At 36.4% G+C, this 26487-nt stretch overlaps 1 protein-coding gene across 1 annotated transcript in view; it reads right to left on the reverse strand.

The window, feature by feature from the left end:
* The window catches only part of Arhgef38 (Rho guanine nucleotide exchange factor 38), a 173446-nt gene that overhangs the window by 16970 nt on the left and 129989 nt on the right, over window positions 1-26487 (reverse strand). Inside the window, exons 6-10 of the mRNA XM_047567348.1 lie at window positions 21169-21368; window positions 18354-18487; window positions 13508-13612; window positions 11959-12081; window positions 8480-8791 (exon numbers count right to left, since the gene is read on the reverse strand). Of these exons, the coding sequence (XP_047423304.1) occupies window positions 8480-8791; window positions 11959-12081; window positions 13508-13612; window positions 18354-18487; window positions 21169-21368 (874 nt within the window). The remainder of the gene's footprint in view (window positions 1-8479; window positions 8792-11958; window positions 12082-13507; window positions 13613-18353; window positions 18488-21168; window positions 21369-26487) is intronic.

The raw sequence follows: 26487 nt of genomic DNA on the forward strand, positions 1-26487 counted from the left end.
TTGATTACACGTGGCTGCTGCCATTTTGAGACAACAGCCAGGCCCCATAGGACCCCTGGCCAGACTGACTGAGCCCCATCTCCAGGAGGCCTTAGCTCGACCGACACTCCCTGCCTCTGGGACCCTCACATCGACTGACTGCTCCCTGCCACCAGGACCCCCAAACCAACTGACTGCGCCCTATCACCGGGACCCCAGACTGACTGATTTCACCTGGCCTCCAGGATCCCACAACCACACCAAACACACCGGACCTCCAGGACCCCTGCCTGACCAACTGCATCCTGCCTCCAGGACCTCCTGCTGACCATGGCCACACCCTGAGCTGCAGCTCCCCATTTGCCAACACATTTCGAAGACAGAGCAGCCATCTTGTATAATCCTGGAAGCTGTACCTCTGATCCTTAAGTGGGGCAAATTCCATCCTGATACACATGCTGCAGACTTGAAGCTCAATGTCAGGTACCTCTCATGCATCAGGCTACTGAACTCTGGGAGGTTTCATTACTATATGACTGTTATACTGTAGATTTTCTCTTTTCTCCTTATTGAAAAATTTTAAGTTTTTATTTCTTTACTTTTCTTGCTCTCTTTTCCTTTCGTTTACCTGTTGCCTCAGAGTCTCTTTCTCCCTTTTCTGCATGCTAACATCCAATTTCTTTTGGTTACACTCTCACCCTTTATATTATCTAGAACTTCTGTATATTCTTTTCTTATCCCATTAACATCCACATTCTATATCCCTCTGCATCCTCTTTGTCCTCCATTAGAAACTGCAGACCTTATTGCAAATCTGTTTGTTTTACTGAAGATAATATTTGAACTTAGTTTTGACAATTTTGTTATTGTCCTCATAGGGGCTATTTGGTCTAGGATTGCACAGAGTCTGAATTGGGCACTGCTAATATTGATCTCCCCTTAAAGAAAAGGTTTTGGAACCTATAGGGCCACTATAAGCCTATAGGGGGAAATCTGCAATACCCCAGATCTGCACTACTAGAGGGGAAGATACGTGAACAACATGAAAAAACAAGGGAAGAAAATGATCCAAACAAATCTAGATTCTATATTAATAGAATCCAATGACAGTATGATAGAAGAAATGTCAGAAAAGGACTTCAGATTATACATGATTAAGATGATTTGTGAAGGAAAGAATGAGATAAGAGAGCAAATGCAGGCAATGAATGATAATACCCATAAGCTGAAAGAGCACCTGCAGGAAGCAAAAGACCATTTCAACAAAGAGATAGAGATTCTCAAAAAAACCAAACGGAAATACTTGAAATGAAGGAAACAATAAACCAAATAAAAAACTCAATGGAAAGCATCACCAAAAGACTAGACCACTTGGAAGACAGAACCTCAGACAATGAAGACAAAATATTGAATCTTGAAAATAAAGTTGCCCAAACAGAGAAGATGGTAAGGAATCATGAACAGAATCTCCAAGAACTATAGGACATCATAAAAAGACCAAATTTAAGAATTATTGGGATTGAGGAAGGCACAGAGAAACAAACCAAAGGAATGAACAACCTATTCAATGAAATAATATCAGAAAATTTCCCAAACCTGAAGAATGAAATGGAAAATCAAATACAAGAGGCTTGCAGAACACCAAATACTCAAAATCACAACAGATCCACAACAAGGCACATTATAATGAAAATGCCTAACATTCAAAATAAAGATAGAATTTTGAAGGTTGCGAGAGAAAAGCATCAGATTACATATAGGGGGAGACCAATATGGATAGCAGCCGATTTCTCAACCCAGACTCTAAAAGCTAAAAGGGCCTAGAACAACATATTTCAAGCTCTAAAAGAACATGGTTGCCAACCAAGAATCCTATACCCAGCAAAACTAACCTTCAGATTTGAAGATGAAATAAAATCCTTCCATGATACACAAAAGTTAAAAGAATTTACAAATAGAAAGCCTGCGCTACAGAATGTTCTCAACAAAATATCCCATGAGGAGGAAATGAAAAACAACAATGTAGGTCAGCAAAGGGAGGAACTACCTTAGGGAAAAACTACTCAAAGGAGAAAACAAGCCAACTTAAAAAACAAAAATAAGCCCAAATGACTGGGAATACAAATCATATCTCAATAATAACCCTGAATGTTAATGGCCTAAACTCATCAATCAAAAGACATAGACTGGCAGAATGGATTAAAAAGAGAGACCCAACAATATGCTGCCTGCAAGAGACTCATCTCATAGAAAAAGACATCCACAGACTAAAGGTGAAAGGAAGGGAAAAAAACCTACCACACACATGGACTCAGTAAAAAAGCGGGGGTTTCCATCCTTACATCAGATAAAGTGGACTTCAAGCCAAACTTAGTCAGAAGGGATAAAGAAGGACATTTCATACTGCTTAAGGGAACCATAAATCAGGAAGACATAATGATAGTAAATATTTGTGCCCCAAACAATGGTGCATCCCTGTACATCAATCAAATCCTTCTCAATTTTAGGAATCACATAGACCACAACACAATAATTCTGGGTGACTTTAACACACTGCTGTCACCACTAGATAGATCTTCCAAACAAAAACCAACCAAAGAAACCATAGAACTCAATAGCACAATCAATAACTAGACTTAATAGACATATATAGAACATTCCATCCATCAACAAGCGGATTCACTTTCTTCTCAGCAGCACATGGAACCTTTTCGAAAATAGACCATGTTATGCCACAACGCAGCCCTTAGGAAATGCAAAAAAATAGAGATACTGCCTTGTGTTCTATCAGATTATAATGGACTGAGAGTAGAAATCAATGATAAAATAAAAAGCAGAAATTACTCCAACACCTGGAGACTAAATAATATGCTATTGAATGAAACATGGATAACAGAAAACATCAGGGAGGAGATTAAAAAATTCTTAGAGGTCAATGAGAATGACGATACAACATATCAAAATCTCTGGGACACTATGAAAGCAGTACTAAGAGAAAAATTCATTGATGGAGAGCATTCCAGAAAAGAATGAAAAGTCAACAACTAAATGACCTAACATTACAGCTCAAAGCCCTAGAAAAAGAAGAACAGAATAACAGCAAAAGTAGTAGAAGACAGGAAATAATTAAAATCAGAGCTGAAATCAATGAAATTGAAACAAAAGAAACAATTCAAAAAATTAACAAAACAAAAGATGGTTCTTTGAAAAAGTAAACAAAATAGACAAACCCTTAGCTATACTAACAAAGAGAAGGAGAGAGAAAACTCAAATTACTAAAATTCGTGATGAAAAAGGAAATATCACGACAGACACCACTAAGATACATAACATAATGAGAAGCTACTCTGAAAATCTGTATTCCAACAAAATAGAAACTACTGAAGACATTGACAAATTTCTAGAGACATATTCTCCTCCCAGATTGAACCAGAAGGACATACATAATTTAAACAGAATAATATCAAGCAATGAAATAGAAGAAGTCATTAAAAACCTACCATCCAAGGCAAGTTCAGGACCAAATGGATTCTCAGTCGAGTTCTACAAGACCTTCAAAGAAGAACTCATTCCAATACTTGTCAAAGTATTCCAGGAAATAGAAAAGGAGGGTACCCTACCAAACTTATTCTATGAAACTAATATCACCCTCATACCCAAACCAAGAAAAGACACATCAAGGAAAGAAAATTTTAGACCAATATCCTTGATGAATATAGATGCAAAGATCCTTAACAAAATATTGGTGAACTGTATCCAAAAACATATTAAGAAAATCGTGCACTATGATCAAGTGGGGTTCATCCCTGGAATGCAAGGATGGTTTAACATCCATAAATCAATAAACGTAATCCATCATGTCAACAGACTTAAGGATAAGAATCATATGGTTATTTCAATTTACGCAGAAAAAGTGTTCAACAAAATACAACACCCCTTCATGCTCAAAACACTAGAAAAAATAGGGATAGTAGGAACATACCTGAATATTGTAAAGGCTATTTATGGTAAGCCCATGGCCAACATCATTCTTAATGGAGAAAAACTGAAACCATTCCCTTTAAAAATGGGAACAAGACAGGGATGTCCTCTTTCACCACTTCTATTCAACATTGTCCTCGAAACTCTAGTCAGAGCAATTAGGCAGACTAAAGAAATTAAAAGGATACGAATAGGAAAAGAGGAACTTAAGCTGTTACTCTTTGCTGATGACATGATTATATATTTAGAGGAACCAAAAAAACTCCTCCAGAAAAATTCTAGACCTCATCAATGAATTCAGCAAATTAGCAGGCTATAAAATCAACATGCATAAACCTAAAGTATTTTTATACACAAGCGATGAAACATCTGAAAGGGAAATGAGGAAAACAACTCCATTTGCAATAGCCTCAAAAAAAATAAAATACTTGGGTATCAATCTAACCAAAGAGGTAAAAGATCTCTACAATGAAAACTACAAAACATTGAAGAAAGAAATTGAGGAAGACCTTAGAAGATGGAAAGATCTGCCATGTTCTTGGATAGGCAGAATTAATATTGTCAAAATGGTCATACTACCAAAAGTGCTATACAGATTCAATGCAATTCCAATTAAAATCCCAATGATGTACCTTACAGAAATAGAGCAAGCAATCATGAAATTCATCTGGAAGAATAAGAAACCCAGAATAGCTAAAGCAATCCTTAGCAGGAAGAGTGAAGCAGGGGGTATTGCAATACCAGAACTTCAACTACACTACAAAGCAATAGTGACAAAAACGGCATGGTATTGGCACCAAAATAGACAGGTGGATCAATGGTACAGAATAGAGCACATGGACGCAAACCCAAATAAATACAATTTTCTCATAGTAGACAGAGGTGCCAAAAATATGTAATGGAGAAAAGATAGCCTCTTCAACAAATGGTGCTAGGAAAACTGGAAATCCATATGCAACAGAATGAAACTAAACCCCTATCTCTCACCCTGCACAAAAATCAACAATGGATCAAGGACTTTGAAATCAGACTAGAGACTCTGCATCTTATAGAAGAAAAAGTAGGTCCAAATCTTCAACTTGTTGGCTTAGGATCAGGCTTCCTTAACAGGACTCCCATAGCACAAGAAATAAAAGCAAGAATCAATAACTGGGATAGATTCAAACTAAATAGCTTTCTCTCAGCAAAGGAAACTATCAGCAATGCAAAGAGAGAGCCTACAGAGTGGGAGAATATCTTTGCCACTCATACTTCAAATAGAGCACTGATTTCCAGAATCTATAAAGAACTCAAAAAACTCTGCATGAAGAATACAAATAACTCAATCAACAAATGGGCTAAGGATATGAACAGATGCTTCACAGAAGAAGATGTACAAGCAATCAACAGATATATGAAAAAATGTTCAACATCTCTAGTAATAAGAGAAATGCAAATCAAAACTACCCTAAGATTCCATCTCACCCCAATTAGAATGGCGATTATCAAGAATACAAGCAACAATAGGTGTTGGAGATGATGTGGGGAAAAAGGTACATTCATACATTGCTGGTGGGGTTGCAAATTAGTGCAGCCACTCTGGAAAGCAGTGTGGAGACTCCTTAGAAAACTTGGAATGGACCTACCTTTTGACCCAGCTATCCCACTTCTTGGCCTATACCCAAAGGACTTAAAATCAGCATACTACAGAGATACAGCCACATCAATGTTCATAGCTGCTCAGTTCACAATAGCCAGATTGTGGAACCAACCTAGATGTCCTTCAGTTGATGAATGGATAAAGAAACTGTGGTATATATATACAATGGAATATTACTCAGTCATAAAAAAACAATAGAATTATGGCATTTGCAGGCAAATGGATGAAATTGGAGAATATCTTGCTAAGTGAGATAAGCCAATCTCAAAAAAACCAAAGGACGAATGCTCTCGCTGATAAGCAGATGATGACACATAATGGGGGGTGGATGGGGCAAGAATGGAGGAAGGAAGGACTGTATAGAGGGAAAAGAGGGGTGGGAGGGGTGGGGGGGAAGGAAAAAATAACAGAATGAATCAAACATCATTACCCTATGTAAATGCATGATATGCAAATGGTATGCTGTTACTCCATGTACAAACAGAAACAACATGTATCCCATTTGTTTACAATAAAAATTAAAAAAAAAAAAACAAAAAATGAAAGGAGCCCTTGAATATTAAAATTAGGGCAGAAAAAAAAAGAAAATAATAGATGGGTTAGAAGACTAAATAGGAAAATTTCACAGGAAATAGAGCAAAGTGATAGAGATAGAAAATAAGTGAGAAAAGATAATAAAATTAGAGGTCCCATCCAGGAGTTTCTGAAAAAGAGTAAAGAAAGAAAAATCATCAATGAAATTGAATTTCATCAATGAAATTGAAATTGAATTTTGAAATTGATGATTTCAAAAAAGTTTCTAGAAGAAAAAGAACTTTCTTTTTGAAAGGATCCCACCAAATATCCAAAATACCAGTGTCCCTCATCATTAAATTTCAGACAGGGGAAATTCCTAGAAGCTTCCAAGTCTCCAATGAGAGAACATACATAGAATCAAGAATCAGAACGGATTGTAAAGTTCTCAGTGAAACAGTAGAAGCTAGAGTAAAATAGTATGATGTAATGACTTAATATGCACAAAGAACAACTTCTACCCCCCAGGGAAACTATCAGTGAAGTGTGATGATATTAAAAAGACACTTTCTGATTCACAAAGTGTCAAAATACTCATCTCCCAATCACTTTTTCAGAGAACTACTCAGAAATATGCTTCTCCCCAGAGAAGGGCATAAAGGAATAAAGAAGTCAATTTGGCATTAGAAAATAAGGAATTGGGATTCCACACAGAAGAGAGGAGAAGGGGTTCCTCAGAATGCTGATAAGGTGTGGTTCCAGGATTACAGGTAGTTATCAGATAGAAAGGCAGTTCAGATCGGAGCAGATCAGAAAGCTCTGGGAGAGATTTCTGCAAGAAGACATAATTAATAGAATACCCTGCACAACTGAAAGTCTTAAAAGGTTAGTCAACTGAGAGATAAAAATTAGACAAAGAAAAATGAAGCAACTGGCAAAAGAAAAACAATTACTAACTTCAGAAAAAAGCTATACATGAAAGAAAAATTAATTATGGTGTTCTCTGTGGCTCAGGTCTAACCAACATTCACTTTGTGTGCTGGGTATCTGTGTACAACTTCAAATTTACTCTCCTTCCTTTTCACCCTGCTCTGTGTACCAAGAGTCTGATCAGAATAAAAAAGCAACAGGTCACTGGGCGTGGTGGCACACACCTGCAATCCCAGCAACTCCGGAGGCTGAGGCAGGAGAATTGCAAGTTTGAGGTCAGGCTCAGCAATTTAGCAAGGCCCTGTGCAACTTAGTAAGACTCTGTGTTAAAATAAACAAAAATAAAAAGGACTGGGAATGTGGTTCAGTGGTTAAAAGACCCTGGGTTCAATCCCCAGCACCAAAAAACAAACAAAAATGTGCTTTAGTGCGCTCTGGTTTCCACATGAGTTTATTTTCTAGGTTGCCCTGTGCTCAACCCTCTCTTTACCCATTCCTATGCTAACCTCCTTCAGTTTTGCAAGATGAACCTCTGCTGGCACTGCATTGCACAACACTGTAAAAATACTTAACACTACTGAACTCTGCACTTGGAAATGGTTAAGATGGTAAATTTCATTAAATTTTTACCACAATTAAAATTTCAAAATGACATGCTATTATTATTCTCATTTTATTCATATGAGACAATAGACACACAGAGGGATAAACCAAGGTAATATGGTGATGAGTATTAGAACAGGGTACTCTAGTGCCAGAGACTCTTCTCTAATCACTATTCAGTTCTGCCTTTCAGAAATGTACACACAGACATGCCAGATGTTACCACTGGGAAACTGTGGCATGCCAGGATCTCTGTGTTCTTTCTTTCTTTCTTTTTTTTTTAATATTTTTTAGATGTTGATAGACCTGTATTTTATTCATTTATTTATATGTGGTACTGAGGATTGAGCCCAGTTCCTCACACATGCTGGGCAAGCGCTCTACCAGCAAGCCACAACCCCAGCCCCCTCTGTGTTATTTCTTACAACTACATACGACTCTACATCTCAAAAAAAAAAAAGTTTAAATGCACATGTATGTTAAATATATATGATAGAATGAAATCATTTGAATGAGGAAAAACGTCTCCAAAGTGATTTTCGCTTTAGTACATTAGTAATTTCTCAAAAGCAGACTTTCTTTGCTCCTGTTCTACTATGGACTACAATGTGAAAAATACCTAGATAATTTTAAACAGAAACTAAAGTACCTTTAAAAATTATCTGATTCAAAGTGGAGATCAAGGAGGAGAAGAGCATCTGATTGACTATTCTTAAATAACACACTCGAAGACCACAACAGACCTGCACTCTTTGAACAGGGCTGCTTTCTCCTGGGTGTGGTTGCTAACAGACCTGGGAAGCCAAGGTGACCAGGTGCTGGTACTATGCTTACCAGCACAACTGTGGAGTAAGTCCGTTGTGCCGCAAACATCAGGTCCCTGAGGAGGGTGATGAGACTGCACAGACAGTTCAACAGAATCTCCCGAGCAGCCTGGTTGAACACCTGGAGCTCTTCCACCAGCTGGGCATTGAGGGCCTCATATTCCTTTTTGGCCAAGTCTGACTCATCTCCTGCTGACCGCTGCAGATAGCTGTTGTAGTCCAGCAGTTTGTCATAGCGTTTCTGGATGAGCTTCTGAGGTCCTGGAAATAAGGACAGCAGGGCTGACAGGGGGTTCAGGACCAGTCTCTGCAAGTGAGATGCCTGTCAAAAGAAAGAATGATCCCATTACAGAGGAAGGAACAGCCCATACTGTTCAGCATTGATCTCGGTAGGCCTGCCTTCTCTCTGTAGGAGCACAAAGGAAACAGGGCAGCATCCACCCACATTAGGAGAGGATCTCATCATTTTTTGTCTCTAGCTAAGCCTGTTCAAGGACTTAAAACAGAGGCTCTAATATGGAACATGAAGAGTGAACAGGGAGAGGAATACAAAACACCTGGTCACCCCAAATCCAATTCCAGCTTTCTTTCTATAACTTTGGTTTTGTCACTGGGACACTGCCCCCTTTCTCTCCCTTCTAATCCCAGAGCCAACCTGAGCTATTTCACACATGGGGGGCGGGGGTGGTGAGGGTAATCACCAAACTTTGACTACCAAGAATGTAAATGATTCACCACATCCCTGTGACCACCTGGTGACAGCAAAAGTCATAGACTTAGAGGAGACTGTACCAAATTCCTCCCAAGGTGGTCCCAAATCCCTACCTACTCCAAAGACTTTATTTTTAGTAGTGGAATTTCATCCTTGATACAGATTGTAACACTTTAATATGGGTATTTTACTCCTGTGACAGAAATGACCAGAGAGATACAACTTTCTCATTTAAATACATTAAAGCTGGTGCCTTTTTAGGTCTGAATCATTAAAAATAATCTTTGTTTTCATTCCCAATCCTGTGTCAGCATCTAAGAACCCTAGATTTAATTTCTTCTATTTCTCTATTTCAAAACACACTAGTGTCCTATGTTTGCTGATTGCCCTATGTTATGGTCTAGATCTGAAATGCCCCCCAAATTTGGTGTGTTGACAACTTGGTTCCCAGTGCAGGAAGGTTTGGAGGTGGGGCTTTTGAAAAGTGTTTAGATCATGAAGACTCTGACCTTATTATGGATTAATCTATTGGTAACTGAGTAGACGACTGGGAGGTGGTGTAAACTGTAGGTAGGCGGATCACAGCTGGAGGAAGGAGTTCACTGGGGGAGGACCCTTGGGGAAAATCCTGCCCCAGTTCCCTTTCCCTCTCTCTCTCTGCTCACTGGCTGTCAGGAGCTGAGCAACTTTTTTCTGTCACGCCCTTCTGCTATCATGTTCTGCCTCACCCCAGACCCAGAGTGGTGAAGCCAGGCAACCAAGGACTGAAACCTCTGAAACCATGAGCCAAAATACTTCTTCCTCTAAGTTGCTCACATACTTATTTTAGTCAAATATAAAAAACCTAACATGCCCTACTTAACCCTTTATCATATATACTTGGGTTACATGACTATGTTATAATACTTTGATAGTAGGTTTTCTTCTGCACCCTTGAAGCAATCCCAGGGAATCAGCATCTGAGCAGCAGCCTATATCAATTGATTTAAATGCCCCCCAATAACTTTATCTGAACTCTTGGGAAATCTAAAAGAGAGGGGAACCAATCTCTTATAGGCACCAGTGAGAGCCAACACATATTAGATTTGATGTCTAGTTTATGAAATAATCAATATACAACTGCACACTGTTTAATGAGTCTCTTGACTAAGAATCCATTTATTATATCTGATTAAAAATTACCATGTTTTTTACGTGACCAGTTTCTACAGACAATATAATCACAAAATTACTATACAAAATTAATATGTATTCAGTGGCTCATAGACATGAACTGATTTGCCTGTGTATAGGAATTGTGTTTGGAACAAATATTTTATTTTAATATTTTGTCCTACCAAAAAAGTACAGGTAAGTATCCTTTACGATTAAATAAGAAGAATTTATCTGCCTTTAGATTTTGAGTTCTTAGTATTTCATTTTAAAGGAGTTCTATATATATTATTCATAAAATGTTACTTTTTGTTGAGCTTTCTGATTATTATTTTAACTTAACCTGATTAGTCATCTTGCATTTTAATGCAAGGTAGGTAAGATAGCTTCTTTCATCTTGCTCTTGAATTTTTGGAGCATGCTTGCTAAGGAAGAAACTACCACACTCTCAGATAGTGCTCAATAAATATTTATTGACTTAATGGATTTGAATTAACCTAAAGAGCAAACCCTTAAGGACTTTTCTAAAATGTGCTCTCTGTGATTAACCCCAGAAAATACACAGACAACTAATTACCAGTGCTTTCCCCCATTAAACCTCTGATGTAAAAACTCCTAATATCCACTCATCCATTCATCCACCCACCCATCCATAAGCAACTTACCTATGTATCATGTTACTGTGAATGTAATCCTGACTCTCCATTTCCTAATGCCAGAAAAGCAAGATGTTTCTGTGTGGTTTTCTAGTGGGGTGGGGGCTGTATCACTTCCTAGGGTTTGGAAATATGTGGATCTATTAATTGATTATCACTATGACTTGAGGCAGTGGGTGTTACTGATATTTTGAGCCTGGTGAACTAGGAATGCTAAACATTCTCCCATACAAGGACCACTCTCTGAAGACTTATCTGGACCAAACTGCCAATCAGGACAATGCAAAAATTTCACTTTCAAGATGGTGAAATCTATTATATCTTCTACAGAATACTTGAAATATGACAGAATAATAGCCATAGAAACACAAGGCACTAAGTTAAAATTTGTATTACCCAGACTAGCTTACCACCCAAATATTTTATTGACTCAAGCATGTTTTTATGATCCCCAGCCTATATTTTATAGAACTCTTAGAAAAGAAATATTTTATCATGAAACAGAAGAAATAACACATGGCTCAAGCGGAAGGAAAGCTTTGCTGTCAAGTACGTATTGTGTTAGTAAGAATCACATCCTCAGAAAATACCTGTGCTTCCTCTGTAAGGATGGAAGGTATTTCTAGAGACATCTTTAAGAAAAATCATAGCTTTCCAACTTAATAAATCCTTGATATAATATATGCAAACTCAAACTAAATATTGATTCTAAAAGCTACACAGGCACTAACTACTCCTAGAAACACAGTCCAGAGTTGTCTTAAATTTCAATTATGGTAAAATCCTCAACTAATCCACTTTAAAAATATTTAATTATTTTTTTAAAATCCCTGTTAAAATCTCCTAATTTGACAGTAGTATTTGCTTTAGTGCATATTTTATTTCTCACTCCAGAAAAAGAAATGAGAATCAGCATTTCTTTTAACCCCACTCTTTAACTTGTATTTCCTATGAATATAAATAACTTACAAAGTCATGACAGGGATTTGAAGCATTACTCAGAGTCTCTGAAGAGCCCCTCTCCTCCTCATCTTTGTTGTAGGAAATCTCCTGGAGCTCCCGCACACCCTGGAGAGCAATGGGCAAGGCATCCTGAAACCCAACAAGGCAAGTTCTGCGGTTATTACAATTAAATGTATCTCCAATGTAAACTTTAGCATCATTTCTTCTGAGAGATAAAAGGGGGAAGAAAAGGAACTATGAAAATTTTGTGGATATTCTGTACAATCAGGTTACTTAAAATAATCTTTCTTCCTGCTTTCCCCCCATGTCACTTTCCCATAATATTCTGTATGAGGCCCTAGTTGATTAAGAGAAGCCCTTACTGACCATTCTTTAGCATTGGATTGATAGATTCCTTATATTAAAAGTCACTCCTCTTTGATATAATCATCACTTTTCCTTAGTAAATGTAATGCTCTCTTAAGGGAAGATGCTCACATTTTTGTTGAATCAATCACTGAAAATATAGGACTTTCCAGTAAATGTTCCCAAAAGACATTTCCTCCTTGAAGGGTATGTAAAGGTACACAAAGGTCAGACCCCTCTTTCCGCTGGCTGTTATAACTGCTTTGGTTTTCTTTTCACAGAAGGCAGTGCTTCAGAAAGTGATTAGCAAACCTGACTGTAAAATCAGAATTTGCCTCAGAGAATAAATAAGAACAGAATGGTGCTTGTTTACAGAACATAGAACCCTGCCTCCAAATCAGTGTATTTGTCACCTTAACCCTTGACTGGTGTAATATTTCATCTAAGTGTGCAAGCATCTACTTCCCAAAACAGATAAGCAAGAGAAAACATTTCTGGAAAAGGAAGGGAGCCATTTATTACCTGATTTACATGGAACTTCACTAACTTCTTATGTCTCATAGTCATAACCACTGTCAAGATGCTGCTTAGGACCATGTGTCTTTGGTAAGATGCATGAGGAGAAGAATCTCCTGGCTGACCTTGCTGCTGAGAATAATCATGTTGTTCTCCAATAGGAGTTCATTGAAATCAGTAATTCACAAAAGGGTCAGGACAACCTCCTAGAGGACTAGAAATTTGTGGAGATGTTTTTGTTTTCTGGTGTAATCGTGTGAGAGCATTTGCACTGCGTATTATTTTGTAGTTCAAGTTATTCTGCTTCATATTGATTTTTTATACTTTAGGTTTAGGGACTAGGAGGAGAGATTAGTAAAATCAGACAAATTATATACACATTCTGCCTAATGCACATTTTTTAATTTAATGGTTTAATGACCTCATCTCTGTTGTAAAGAAAACATGCTGGTGGTCCATGTGGCAACCATCTGAACAAAATCCCCAAACACGGCAGTTTGGGTTGTGGGGAGGATGGGTCAAAGCGCAAAACTCAAACTGTTATACTGGCTTCCTTCACGGCATTTTGCAGTCTTCCAAATTTGACACAGTAAGTGTCATCATACAAATGAATGAACAGTCACACTTACTCCTCATAGACACCATGGGAATCAGGGCATTTTGGAAGAAGCATCAACAGTTGTGTCTTACCTACCTGTACATGTTGGAGACAGAATGAAATATTCTTCATACAATGCCTCACAGTCTTTTCTAAGGCTCTAAACATCTTTTCTTCTCTGTTAAAGGTATTATCTTTCACCTAAAATATATATGAAATTATTTATTTTCATAATTCAAATGAACCTGATATTTGGAAAAAAAAAAAAAAAACAGGAAAGATCACATTGACCCAGCACAGTACAAAAAAATTCTTGTTGATTTCAAAACCTTCTGTGATATGCCGACATACTTCCCGGGTGGGCATACTGCACATCCTATGTGCCATTAGTGTTGTAAAGCCATGTCATACAGATGTGTTTATTTTCACACAGCTTCAACTATGTCACAGTAGCTGTAGGATTATAAGAATTTTCCCTGCAGTTTTTAATTATATATGTACATATGTGTGTAGATTCAAATTATATTAATTTGTGGGCTTATAAAATAGCTAAATTTGATCTATGGACTAAAATGTATTGCTTTGTTCAGAAGATTCACTCCTGCTTATTTAGAAAATAATCCTCAGTCCATGGTTAAAGAACTGTGATAATTATCCCTTTAAATTGGAAGGATGAAATATAATCTTAGTCCTTCTGTAAGAATAAATCTTCATAGTGAAGATAGTGGTCCCATACATTCAGTTAATTTTTCGTCACCTTACATGTAATATCTATTAGCATTCAGAAAATTATGCTTTTTGTATGCTTCTGGTGTTTTTTAGGAACACCTACTCATTGCTATTTCTTAGCAATCAAAATGGCTATAAGACAAGATCAGAACCAGTCTCTGGACTGGCAAAAGCTGTGTGAAAAATGCAAATGTTTCATGGAACCGGGTGCCTCTTGCTCAGTTAGGCACTGGGTAAAGATTGCAGCTGTTTTGGTTCACACGTTTCTTGATTTCAGATAGTTGACCTTAGAGCTGTTTGAATAGAAATGGTAACATTTTATTTTTAAACCCCTTAATATTGTTTATCTAGAAAACTTTTGAATAAATAGGCAATAGATTTTTTTGTAATTCACACAAAATCCAACTCAGTTTAGTGTGTATAACAATGTGCTGGACCAGGTAGTTTTAAAGTCAGTTTCCGAGGACACATTGCCAGATATTTTATTTTGTATATCTTGGCTGGGACCCAGATGATTCTAAAGAGAGAGATTCAAGAATCACACTGTGAGAAATATTGCCCAATTCTACTTCCCTATAACCAATCCTTTCTCATGCTGTTTTGCTAGAATATGTTGCTGTCCTTTTTCTGCCTTATAAAATTCTGTTTATTTTTAAGGACTAGCTCAAAAGTGACTACTTCCACGAATTGTTCCTCCACTGCTCTTCTTCCCACTGTAGAAAATTAATTTTTCCCTCCTGTGTGCTCTTGTAACCCTAAGTAATTAGTTAAGCAATTCTATCTATTGATGAATTTCATGTATCTAAGATTGTTTTGGTCATAATAATAATAATAGCTAACATCTATTAAACACTATGTTCTGAACACTATGTCAGAGCCTTTCTTCCTCCTTCTCATTTTAATATTTATACAATCCTGTGGACTACATATTGTGATCAATTCCATTTTGGAGATAAACAGAAGCTTCAGGAGTGTGGCAGTCTGTTGACATTCCCTATTGTCCTTTTTCTGCTAGAACCCACACCTCTAATTTAAGTTGGATACGTGACTGACCTACTCAAGACAGTTCCAACATTTCCTTGCAGGTAGCTCCACCCATCTTACTGTTTGGATGACTAGGATGTGAGTGAAGTAGTGTTTCATTTCTAAGTCTTAGCCTTGTAATATTGTCCTCAGGACTTGAATGGCAATGACCCAACCTCAATCAGGCAGATGAGACAATGTATTTAGGAATTAAACTGGATACACTGGGTTCCTGAAGGATCTTATTAAGCAGAGTTCATCTGTTCACATCACAGGACTATTGTTACAGAGAGAAATAAATGACTATGGGACTTCAGCTACTATGCACAGCCTTTATCCTAACATAGGGGTTTAGAGAAACTTACCCATGTTTATAGGTGAGATCAGTATTCAAACCCAAGCAAACTGAATTCAGAACCTTACACCTGTTCATCTTTGTATGCCCAATCTCTTACACAGTGCCTGGTATATGAGAGTTCAATACATGTATGATGAATTGAATAGAATCTTCCTCTTGGGTAATAGCTTTAAACCCTAACTCTACCAATATTTCACCTGAGCTGCTGACAAGTGCAAAATTGATTGATTTGAGATTTATCTCTTCGCCAGTCCAGCCTATGCAGCTGATTTTCTGATTAACAGTGAAATGCTTCATTGCTGACAGGACATCCTCTAAAAAGATTACGGGGAAAAATCTAATTAATATCCCTTCAGGCTACTTTAACTACAATTCACTTTTAGTTCACAATTGAAAAATATAAGAAACTGATGATAAATATGCTAAAGAATATTTTAAATGCCTGCTCCCAATTAGAACCTACCCTATTGTTCCTCAGTAGAATTGTCTTCAGTCAGAAATAAAATCCCAAAAAAGTGGAGAAGAAATGTTTGCGCTAAATGTATACGTGCCTACAGGGCACAATAATCTCTTCTTAAATGAATTCCCAATTTGATTTTATTATTATCGTCTTTAGTTGAAACATCCTGACTGCCCTTTCCTTTATCTGTTACCATACACCATAAATGTCCCAAACTTCCCATATTGAAAGGAAGGGCCTCTTGTATGTAATGGATCTAGCAAGCCCCTGGAAGGATATAAGGAAGTGAATACAAGCCATGTATTTTAGGAGTGTTCATATTGGCTATGGTATTATATGGGGGCTATCATATGGTAAAGTCAGTGCAACCACCAAAGAAAATGAGAACAAGGCTTGGAAACAGGTCTCAGAGAGCAAGTCATCCCATGCCACACGGGGCCACAGGGGAAGTGCCAGGTTTTGGTCAAGTGGCAGAAGACAGGAGTGAAGAGAAAGTCTAGGCCAGAGTCTTCATTGGGATTTTCTTGGCAAGTGCAAAGCAGGGCAGAGTAAATGGGATTGGTTGCTTTGAATAATTCCCATGGGCTCTGGGTTATGGGACTAATCCTTCGTTGTTTCACTACTGGCTGTGGAATGATTTAGGACGGGAGAAATATTGGTTCAGTGTATAAGAGTTAAAAGAGGATGTGAATGGAGCTATAGATGGAATTGGGTGGTCTCTGAGAGTTATTTTTCCAGCTATTTGCTCTCAAAGAATTGCCTAACCCTGGAAGGGGCAGTCTCTCCTAAAATACCAGCAAGTTATTTTATGTCAAAACATTATAAAATACAGAAAGTTAAAAAAAATGATTAATACAGCACGTATGAAGGAGTTTACACCCTCATGGAAAGTAAGACACCTGAACTGTCAAAGGCACATAGCAATGTAAGACAATGATATAAAGCAATAATGATGATGATTATGCTAATCTTGACAGCCAGTATATACTGAGTGTTTACACCCTGGTGTAGGTGCATTCTTTATATATGAATCATTTCATTTAATTGTCACAACCTTCCCATGTGTCAAGTACTAATATAATCCCCAATGTACAGACTATTCCATTAAATTTAAGCTGTGTACCCAAAGACAAATATTTATTAAGTGGCAGAGATGGGATTCAAAGAAAAATTTAGATAACTTCAAAGGCCTTGCCCTTAATTTCTGCCCTATGCCATCTCCTGCAAATATGAATAGTGCCAAGACTGGAATCTAGAGAATAGATTTATTAGACATTTGAAAAAGGAAGAAACCTCTTCTACTTACATAGTGAGAAAGCTGAAAAGACTTCATGAAAGAAGGAAAAAAGACCACAGCAACTATGTAGTGAGATTGATAAAATAAGCCATCTGAGTCCCATGCTAAACCACAATGCAGTTGCTTCTAGTTCAAACTAAAAACTTTTAGAGATGTTAAAATAATAAGTGATGAGAATAAGCAAATGGGAAGGAAAAAAATAATGTCAAATATAGTGTTCCCAGAATTGTGCTTCCTAATTTCAACTAAAGCCACCTGAGTATTAACACAGTGGAACCACCATGAACCTTCTATCTTATGATTCTCAAAGTGTGTTCCATTGATCACTAACTTGAAGGTCATTAACTTCCAAACACCTGGAATGTTTGTAAAAATTCAAACTTCTAGGTTGCACCCTTGAATCAGGTGGAAGCCTAGAATCTGTTCAGCAAGCTCCTCAGGTAATTCTTCTTAAGCACATTAAAGTTTAAGAGCCTTTACTAATCCATCCATTATTTATTAGGAGTTGAGATGAAAGTGGTTCCAGCCAGGCTAAATAGCTGACAAAAAACGGTTACCCACTAACACAACGTGCACCTGGGGAGTGGGGAGAGCCATGGTAAGGGGTAAGAAAAACATCGCACTAACTTATGCATCTAAACCCTTCTTTCTTTTTTTTTTATAGATGAAATAAAGATAAAATGTATATCCAGGGAACCCTAAAGGAAAGTGAGATTTTTAAAAGGGAAAAATAAAGTAGAGATGGAAGGAGGAGATTTTCTTGAGGAAGATTGTGTGCTGGTTGATGGGGAGTTTCAGGACTCCTGAGGCATCCTTGTACCCCATGTCCTCATATCCTTCTTTCTTCTTTGCCTCTGGAGTGCAAACATCACAGCCAAGAAAGTGTCAAAACTATCCCAGTCATACTCCCATCCCCATCTTCCCCCAAGAGAGAAAACAAGGAAGAGCATAAGGCAATTAACTTTGATTCTCTACATTCTCGATATAATTCTGGTAACAAGAAAATAAAACCCCACAAAAATGTCAGTGTCCATGTTCCCTGGGGAAATGTAGGTGGTCCAAAATGAAAAATTACCTGTGATTCTCCTCTGGTCAGAATCTTTAGATGATTTGTCACTCTTTTTGATTTCTTGCTAATTGAATGAATATTTAGTTTAGATAATTTGTCTTTAAGAGATTCGTCCTCATCATTCTTCTTGTATTTTAGAACTGAAAAAAAGAAGAATGCAATGACATATCAGACCATGTGCAGCATGCATTTCACTCAGAGTTTTTAAGGTCAGTATTTACATTCAAGATAGAAATCTATATAGGTTTTGATTCTCTTCTGTAGGTGCCATATGCTAGAGCCCCACTGTCTAGTTCGTCCCAGGCATCCTTCTCCTTACCTTCAAAAACAGCCAGTTCAAGGATATGGCTCCTCAAGGTCCAAGATTAATTTATCTCCCCATTCAAGAAATCCCTGATACTGGGAAAAAAACCTTTCACTCTTCTCAGATAACACATCTATTATCTGAGACCTCCAGGCTGGTGACTCTGACCCTAAATGATGACAACTGCATTCATCACAAGGCAATCTCAGATGCTGAAGTGGCTCTTCCCTAACTGAGACATTTGGTGCAAGTTGAGTAACCATTGAGCTTTACTTATTTATCTTTCAAATCATTTCCAATTCTCATTTTGTTCAAAATGTTTAAAATTCCTACCATCCAATGATGGTAAGGATGTAGGAAGATGAACAATTGTATCCACTGCTGATGAGGATTAAACCAACACGGTTTTTGTAGAGAAGGGTATGGTAGTATCTAACAAAATGAAAATATCTGTAGTCTCTGACCAGAAAGTTCATGCAGATAAATCTGCTTTTCATAATCAAGCATATGAAGTTTTGCTCTGTTTATTGCAGCTATTTTCCATCAATGAGATATTGGAAATAATCTAAAAGCTTATCCACAGAGCAGCAGTTTAATAAATGATCCACTCATAATTGGAATAGTATGGAGCCAACAAGGAAGGCATATAAGCTGGAAGAATGTTCATGATATATGATGAAGTTTCAAGAAACAAAAAGCACACCATCCATGCTGCTGGGAGCAAAGAAGGAAGGAAAGAGAGAGTCTGAAGAAAATGTAATAAAATGTTAGCTCTAAGACTTTGAAGTAGTTTAAGCCAACAGAAACATATAAAAGGTAATATAACAACAGTTATTCACCTCCCAGTTATGTCAATTCTTAATATTTTATCATTTCCAATTTTTAAAAAAAATTTTTTAATTGCCTAATAATTGAAACCTGATCCCCATCTTTGATTCTTAAAGGGAATTGTTATCCTAAATAATGGGATTCATTATTTTGCTATTTTTATTCCTTTACTATGTATGGAATTAACACAATACATGGTATTATTTATAAAAAAGGTAACATATTGCACATATTCTTCTCATTTGCTAAGTTACATTTTTTTAAAACTCAGAATTCTGTTGTTGAGACTAATCCAATCAGTACATAGTTCTATTTTATTAGTTTTTAAATCTTTTCATGGTATCATAGTGTAAAATGCACAGTTTCTCCATTAATCTGAATAATTACATAAACTTTTAAAAAATTTATGAACAATGCTATTACTAGTACATTCTAGCACATGGGCAAGAATTTCTCTAGGGAAAATTCCTAGAAATTCATTTTCTGCATCTCTGGTGTGCATCTTCAACTGTAGTAGATACTGTCAAGCTTTTTCTCTAAGGTGGTGGCTCCTATTTAAGTTCTCACCTGCAGATTGAAATGCAGCACTAAGTCATAGTATTATTCATTCAAAAATTGTTTTTTTGTCAATCTATTGTATTGGAGTGCTGTGTGATTTTGATTTTCATTTTCTGATAATTAGTGAAGCGTAGGATTGTAATACCATTTGGTCTATCTGTGAATTTATTTTTATTTTTAACATTTTGCATTAAAATATTTTATTATTGATTTATATTAATAATTACAAATTCTAGTCAGTAATCTCTTGAGTACTTTTTATTCAATTATGATGCCTTTTACTGTATAATTTTCACTTCTATTCTATTCTTTTCTTTATAATTTTAATTTATTAACATACATATATTACCAGAAAATTAAATCACTTAAAACAAATAAACTGGTTGAGTCATTGAAATCTAGAGTACTGCCATTGCTTTCATGTCAGATTGAGATTTCATATTAGAAGTAAAAAACAGTGTAAACCTTTAGGGAAAGAAATTACACTGAGAAAGGACCCAGGTCTAGCTAAACCACTGATACTTCTGGAATATATAGGGACCATGAAATATCTCCTGTTCTGAAATCTACATTTGACATCTGACTTTAATTTTATATCTTAGCTTAAAAATAGTTACCAATCATTTGTTACTTCTAGAAAGACATATACTTGCTCCTATCAAAAGAGCAATTGCTGCCCCCAAATCTCTAAATAATGGGATTCATTATTTTGCTATTTTTATTGCATTGTGTGTCAGGACCATGAGTCCAAAGTACTAGATGGGTCCCTTCATGTGGATCTATTCCTATTCCAACCAATTCCAACACTACCTTCCCATGGCTATAGTGCTTGGCCATGTCTTCTCACCAAACAGACCTTCAGTAGGACTGTATGCTTTGGGTATCTTCAGTTGACAATATACGACCAAGACTAAATAGTTGAGTATAGCTGTTTGATTTTTTCTTTTTGTGGGATTTTTTTGTGCTGCATGATTTTCTCCTAAACCCAGCTATCAAGGAAAAAATTACATTATCCAAGTATTGATATGGATAGTCAACAGCAACTGGCTGTAACCACTTAGACTCTGTGATTCTCAGAAATATGGACATGACAGTCATGGAAAACACCAGATGCATCATACTTCTTCCTACCTAAATCTTTCCTTCTTTTAAATTCATTGATGTTCACATTAATGTCCTTCACAGCAGCAAAGGCATCCTCCAGTGCTTTGAAATCTGGGTGAGAAGGAGGGGTAGAATTCCGAAGTTCACACAGTAATAGGGGGTACTTCATCACACGCTGAATTGGTTTGATCATCAAAGAGCCCATGTCCAATAAGTTCGGTTTGCCTCTGTAACAAAGATAAATATCAGTTTTACAAACAGAATGTGTTTTTTCATGACAACCAAGAAAAATGCATTTTCCTTATGGTATTTTTGTGATTAGCGAGAAAAATAGGCTCATTATTTAAAAATCTAAACAGATGACTTGGCAAAATATGGTCAAAAGAAAATACTCTCCTCTGTCTTAAAATTGAGAAGTTGCATTTACAATGTTATAGAGGTGCCATCACAGTTTCCAAAAGATTGATAATAAATACAAGTTATTAATTATTAATGTTATTAAATTAATTAATATTATTATATTATATTAATATTATCTAATTATTATTATTACCATCGCTATCCCTAATCATTGCTATCACACAGTGACTTTCCATTTGAAATTCTTTGCCAACAGATCCAGTAACTTCACAAAAAGTGAGCACTCTTGCTTGACTTTTCCTTTGGGTGCTTCTGAGATGAGAACAGAGCCCTTCCACTGGCCAGGTAATTGACAGGAGGAAACGTACTATAAGATTGGTCAAGCCACTGTCCAACCCACGGCCATTGATCTTTCACCCAGAAGGCAGGAATTTCTAAAAGCTTCTTTATTCAAACAGACAAACAGATGCTATGGATAGGAAATACACTATTTTCAAATACCAGTAAGTGGATTTTTCATATTTCTATTTTTTTTTTTTTTTTGGTTGGAGGGATTATTAGAGATTGAACTCAAGGCCCTTAACCACTGAGTCACATTCCCAAACCCATTTTTATTTATTTTTTTTATTTTGAGACAAGATTTTGCTAAGTTGCTTAGGGTCTCGCTACGTTTCTGAGACTAGCTTTGAATTCGCAATCCTCCTGAGACACTGGGAACACAGGCATGTGCCACCGGGCCTGGCATCACACTTCTGTGTTATAAATACTGATATGGATAGTCAATATGTCATATAATTTGAAAATAAAAGGAATACAAAAATGTTGAACAAAATTAGAAAAACTGTGTCATTAGAAAAGGTCAGAAGCCACCTTAGAGACCATCTAATTCAACTCTTCATTGATAAATGAGTGGTCAAGTGTACATGCACACATGCATGCAGACACACATAGGTGCACAACAGACACACGCCAGTCACCATTCCATCTCCCAAGTTTATTGTCATCTTAGCACTTATCACTCTCTGGAGTCATCTTGTTTCTTTACTTACCAGTTTATGATTGACTCCTCTGTGATCACTGTCTCTCCACCAGGACCTACCTTATTCTCTCAACGTACCATTACAGTCTGAGAAATGATAGATTTCTCATATTTTTCACAATGTGCTTTTATTTTGTATTGAACTTCCCCCCAAATTTCATAATGATTGACTAAAGGAGGACTTTTGTTCATATTCTGAGGATATTATGATAGCATAACAGAGACAAAGACTAAAACTAACTAAAAGGCAACATTTTTAAAAGTTGGAAAAAATATTAAAGGTTTGCAAGGGGTGAGTAATTGCCTTAATATACTTTCTTGTACTTCTTACCCATTTGGAAAGGGAGGAAGGAAGGTAAGAAAAAGGGTGACAGAGAGAGAAAAAGAGAATCAGAATTGGGAGAAGGAAAAAGAGACTGATTATTGGTTTCCGAAAGAACTAAGTGAGGCAAATAGAAAAAGGAAAATAAGTATGTATAGAAAAAAAAACCAAGACTTTTTCTAAGTGATGGCATTTTAGTACCAGAATCTTAAAGCATTTCCTGATATATATGCATAGATTTTTCATCAATACATTTTACATACTTAAGTAGAAATAATTCTGTTAATAAGTCAGGACTGTGGAAGATACTAACTTGATTAGAGAGAGTTATAGTATCTATATGATTATGATCAGAATTTCTTCTGAATTTTTTCTTTGATTATCACCAAATATTAATTTATTTAATGTTATATAAATCACTGAAAATACTATAAAAATATGAATATAATCAAATATTTTAATCAAATAAAATCCAAATTCAATAGAATAGTTGATTAGCATGGTCTATTGTTTTATATACATACACATATAGGTACCTATATAAACATAGAACCACATCTATTTTTAACTTAAAAAAAAAACCAAAACCCAAATGAATTGAAGTTTGTATTTGTAGCTCTCAGTTGCCCTTCTTTCTCCCTTATCTAGATCTGTCACAAAAACCAACCCAGATCCTTTAGTCGTGTCCAAATGTTATTGTTACTTCTTTCCATCATTCTTTGGCATCAAAGTTCTATTTGGTCCCCTTTATGTTTCAAATGACAATAATCACAATTATAAATGGTTACTGTTTCCTTTAAAATGATCATAGATACAAGACTTAAAATGTTTTTCTCAAAAATGAGGCACTTTTGTCTTCACCTACACTTTACATAGTTGCCCAAGTGATGAGAAATAATGTTCCAATATCTACATCAGACAGACAAGCAAAATGGTAGAAATGATAGAGGATGCGTTATAAGATAATGATACTCCAGGCCCTCCGTGTCATGAAGTTCACCCCGCCTAATCCCACCTCGTAGTATTAAGCTTTAATAACCATGTGAAGCAGATGAATCTGGTGTGTGATATAAACGACAGCAGCCAGGAATCCATTTATCACCTGCTTGCTCCACAGTAAGTAACCAAATGTGTAACAATTCCCTATATTGGACTGAAATGTAAGGTAGTTATAATTTGCAATTCTTTTTTGTCTTCTTTTGCCTTATTACAAATACTTTGGCAAGTATTTAGTGCCATAAGTAGCTACACTAATCTCATTACAAATTATTATTGGAACTTTACAAAGTGAAGTAAACACAGCTGACTTTGTTTTAGCAGCATCTAGTTTGGCTGCAAAGAGCTGCACATCAAGTACAAGAAAAAATGCACAATTAAAATAAATGACATTTAAAAATGTGAAAACTAGCAGAAAAGAGAAAAAATCAAATTTTCAACATGAGGTATATCTGCTTTTTTAATTATGGGAAAAAAGGAGAAGAAAAAATATGTAACTATTGACCTATTTTCTGTATTTCATTGACCACAAGGAACCTAAATTTAATATTTGTTTTACAGTAGCCACAACCATCCATACTGTCATTGATCTTTTTTCTAATTTATTCTCCTTTTAAAATCTGAATCAGTTAAGAGAAACTGTGCACAGTAATAAACAAATGGCATTTGCTATAAATAAAAACAGAAAATAAACACACAACTACTAAAAAATTTTAGGACTGGGGATATAGCTCATGGGCTGGGGACATAGCTCAGTTGGTAGAGTGCTTGCCTCACAAGCACAAGGCCCTGGGTTCAATCCCCAGCACCACACACAAAAAAAGAAAATTTAGAAGATGTAAAGAAGATGAATGAATGGTACCTGATATAGCAAACAAGAGAGAGAGCCAATATTTAATCATCCCCCAAAAGTTTATTAATTAGGTCACTAAGTATGTATTGAAATGGGGAGTAAAGGGTTGGGTATCAAAATAAGGATCAGTTAAAAACCTGTCTCAGAAACTACCTAATTCTCAAGTAAAGAATAATAAGGGAGATATTTTTAAGGACTAAGAAGGAGAGCCCTTGAAAATTAAATGAAAAATAATATCAATAAAAATTCACACATGTCAGAAAAAAAAGCTTAGTAACTTTCCAGAGGAGAAGAGTAAAAATATGAAGGGATGGAAAATATGAGAAAAATCAAGAACAGGTCTAGGGAATAAATATCTAAAAATAGAACGTCCCAAAAGAGAACAAATATGAGAAGGAAGTCACCAGTAAAATAATTTAAGAAAAATGCATATGCTAACAGGTTGAAAGAACTCACTAAGTGTTCAGAGCAAAGGATGAGACAGAATCACACCTTGCAATTCACGAAACTTCAGAAAACTGGGGACAAGCCTCCAGAGAAACACACTGGTATAAGCAGATGACTAGGAATCAGAATAAACTTCTGATTTCTCATATCAACACTGAAAGCTAGAAAGTGATGAAGAATTACCTTTAAATTCTGAAGATTTTCACTTTAGAATTCTATACAAAACCAAACTATTAATCACATGTGAGGGTAAAATAAACATGTTTTGGGTACAAAAATTCTTAAAATTTTACTTCCCATGAATCCATTGAGTTATGAAGGAAACAAAGGATGTACTACAAAAAAATGAGGGGAATCAATATAGAAAGAAGCTAAGAGAAGCTTGAGGATGATGGGCAGAAGGTCCCTGAAAGAGTTGTGCCCAGTGTCAGCACTCCAAACTCCACAGGCCTGAAGGCTTTGGGAGAGGCTCTTTAGGGAAACAAAATTGATACCAGACATAATACATCTGCTTATTTTGGAAGATGACTTAGTTAACTGGTCATGAGTTTGTTATTAATGATTTATACAAAGAAAACTGAGATGAAGAGACGGAAGAGAAGGAGGAAGATGAGGAGAATAACAATTGTCAAGTTTCAGCAAAATAGTAGTTTATGCCAAGATTCAACTCTGAAATGTACCCAGATATGATATAATTGCTCAAACACTGATTATAGATTACCCAAATTATAGAGAGAATGGAGAGTTGGGAAGGGTGTGTGTGTGTGTGTGTGTGTGTGTGTGTGTGTGTGTTAGAGATGGGGATCAGAAAGATAGATTCTTGTCTTCCACAGGGGAAATTCAATACATGATACCTGAATAGGAAAAAAGTCAAGCATGCTTTTAGAGTCATAAAGATAAATACCAAAATAGCTGGGTGTGGGGGCTCATGCCTGTAATCCCAGTGGCTCGGGAGGCCAAGGCAGGAGGATCTCGAGTTTAAAGCCAGCCTCAGCAAAAGTGAGGTGCTAAGCAACTCAGTGAGACCCTGTCTCTAAATAAAATACAAAATAGAACTGGGGATGTGGCTAAGTGGTTGAATGCCCCTGAGTTCAATCCCTGGTACCAAAAAAAAAAAAAAAAAAAAAAAAAAAAAGAAGATAAATACCAAAATAAACAGCTAAAAGACACAAAAATAGTGTGTCCTAGTGAGGAGTATTTAAGGGCAAAAAGAAGGGACCCATTTTTTTATAACAAATATTGTAGAACTATTTTCCGCTTAAAGTCATTAGAATGTACCATTTGGGGAAAAAAATGAGAAAGTTTTTAAAAAGATGAAACATAAGAATA

Source organism: Sciurus carolinensis, chromosome 10 (assembly GCF_902686445.1).
Source record: "Sciurus carolinensis chromosome 10, mSciCar1.2, whole genome shotgun sequence".
Taxonomy (NCBI): Eukaryota; Metazoa; Chordata; class Mammalia; order Rodentia; family Sciuridae; genus Sciurus; species Sciurus carolinensis.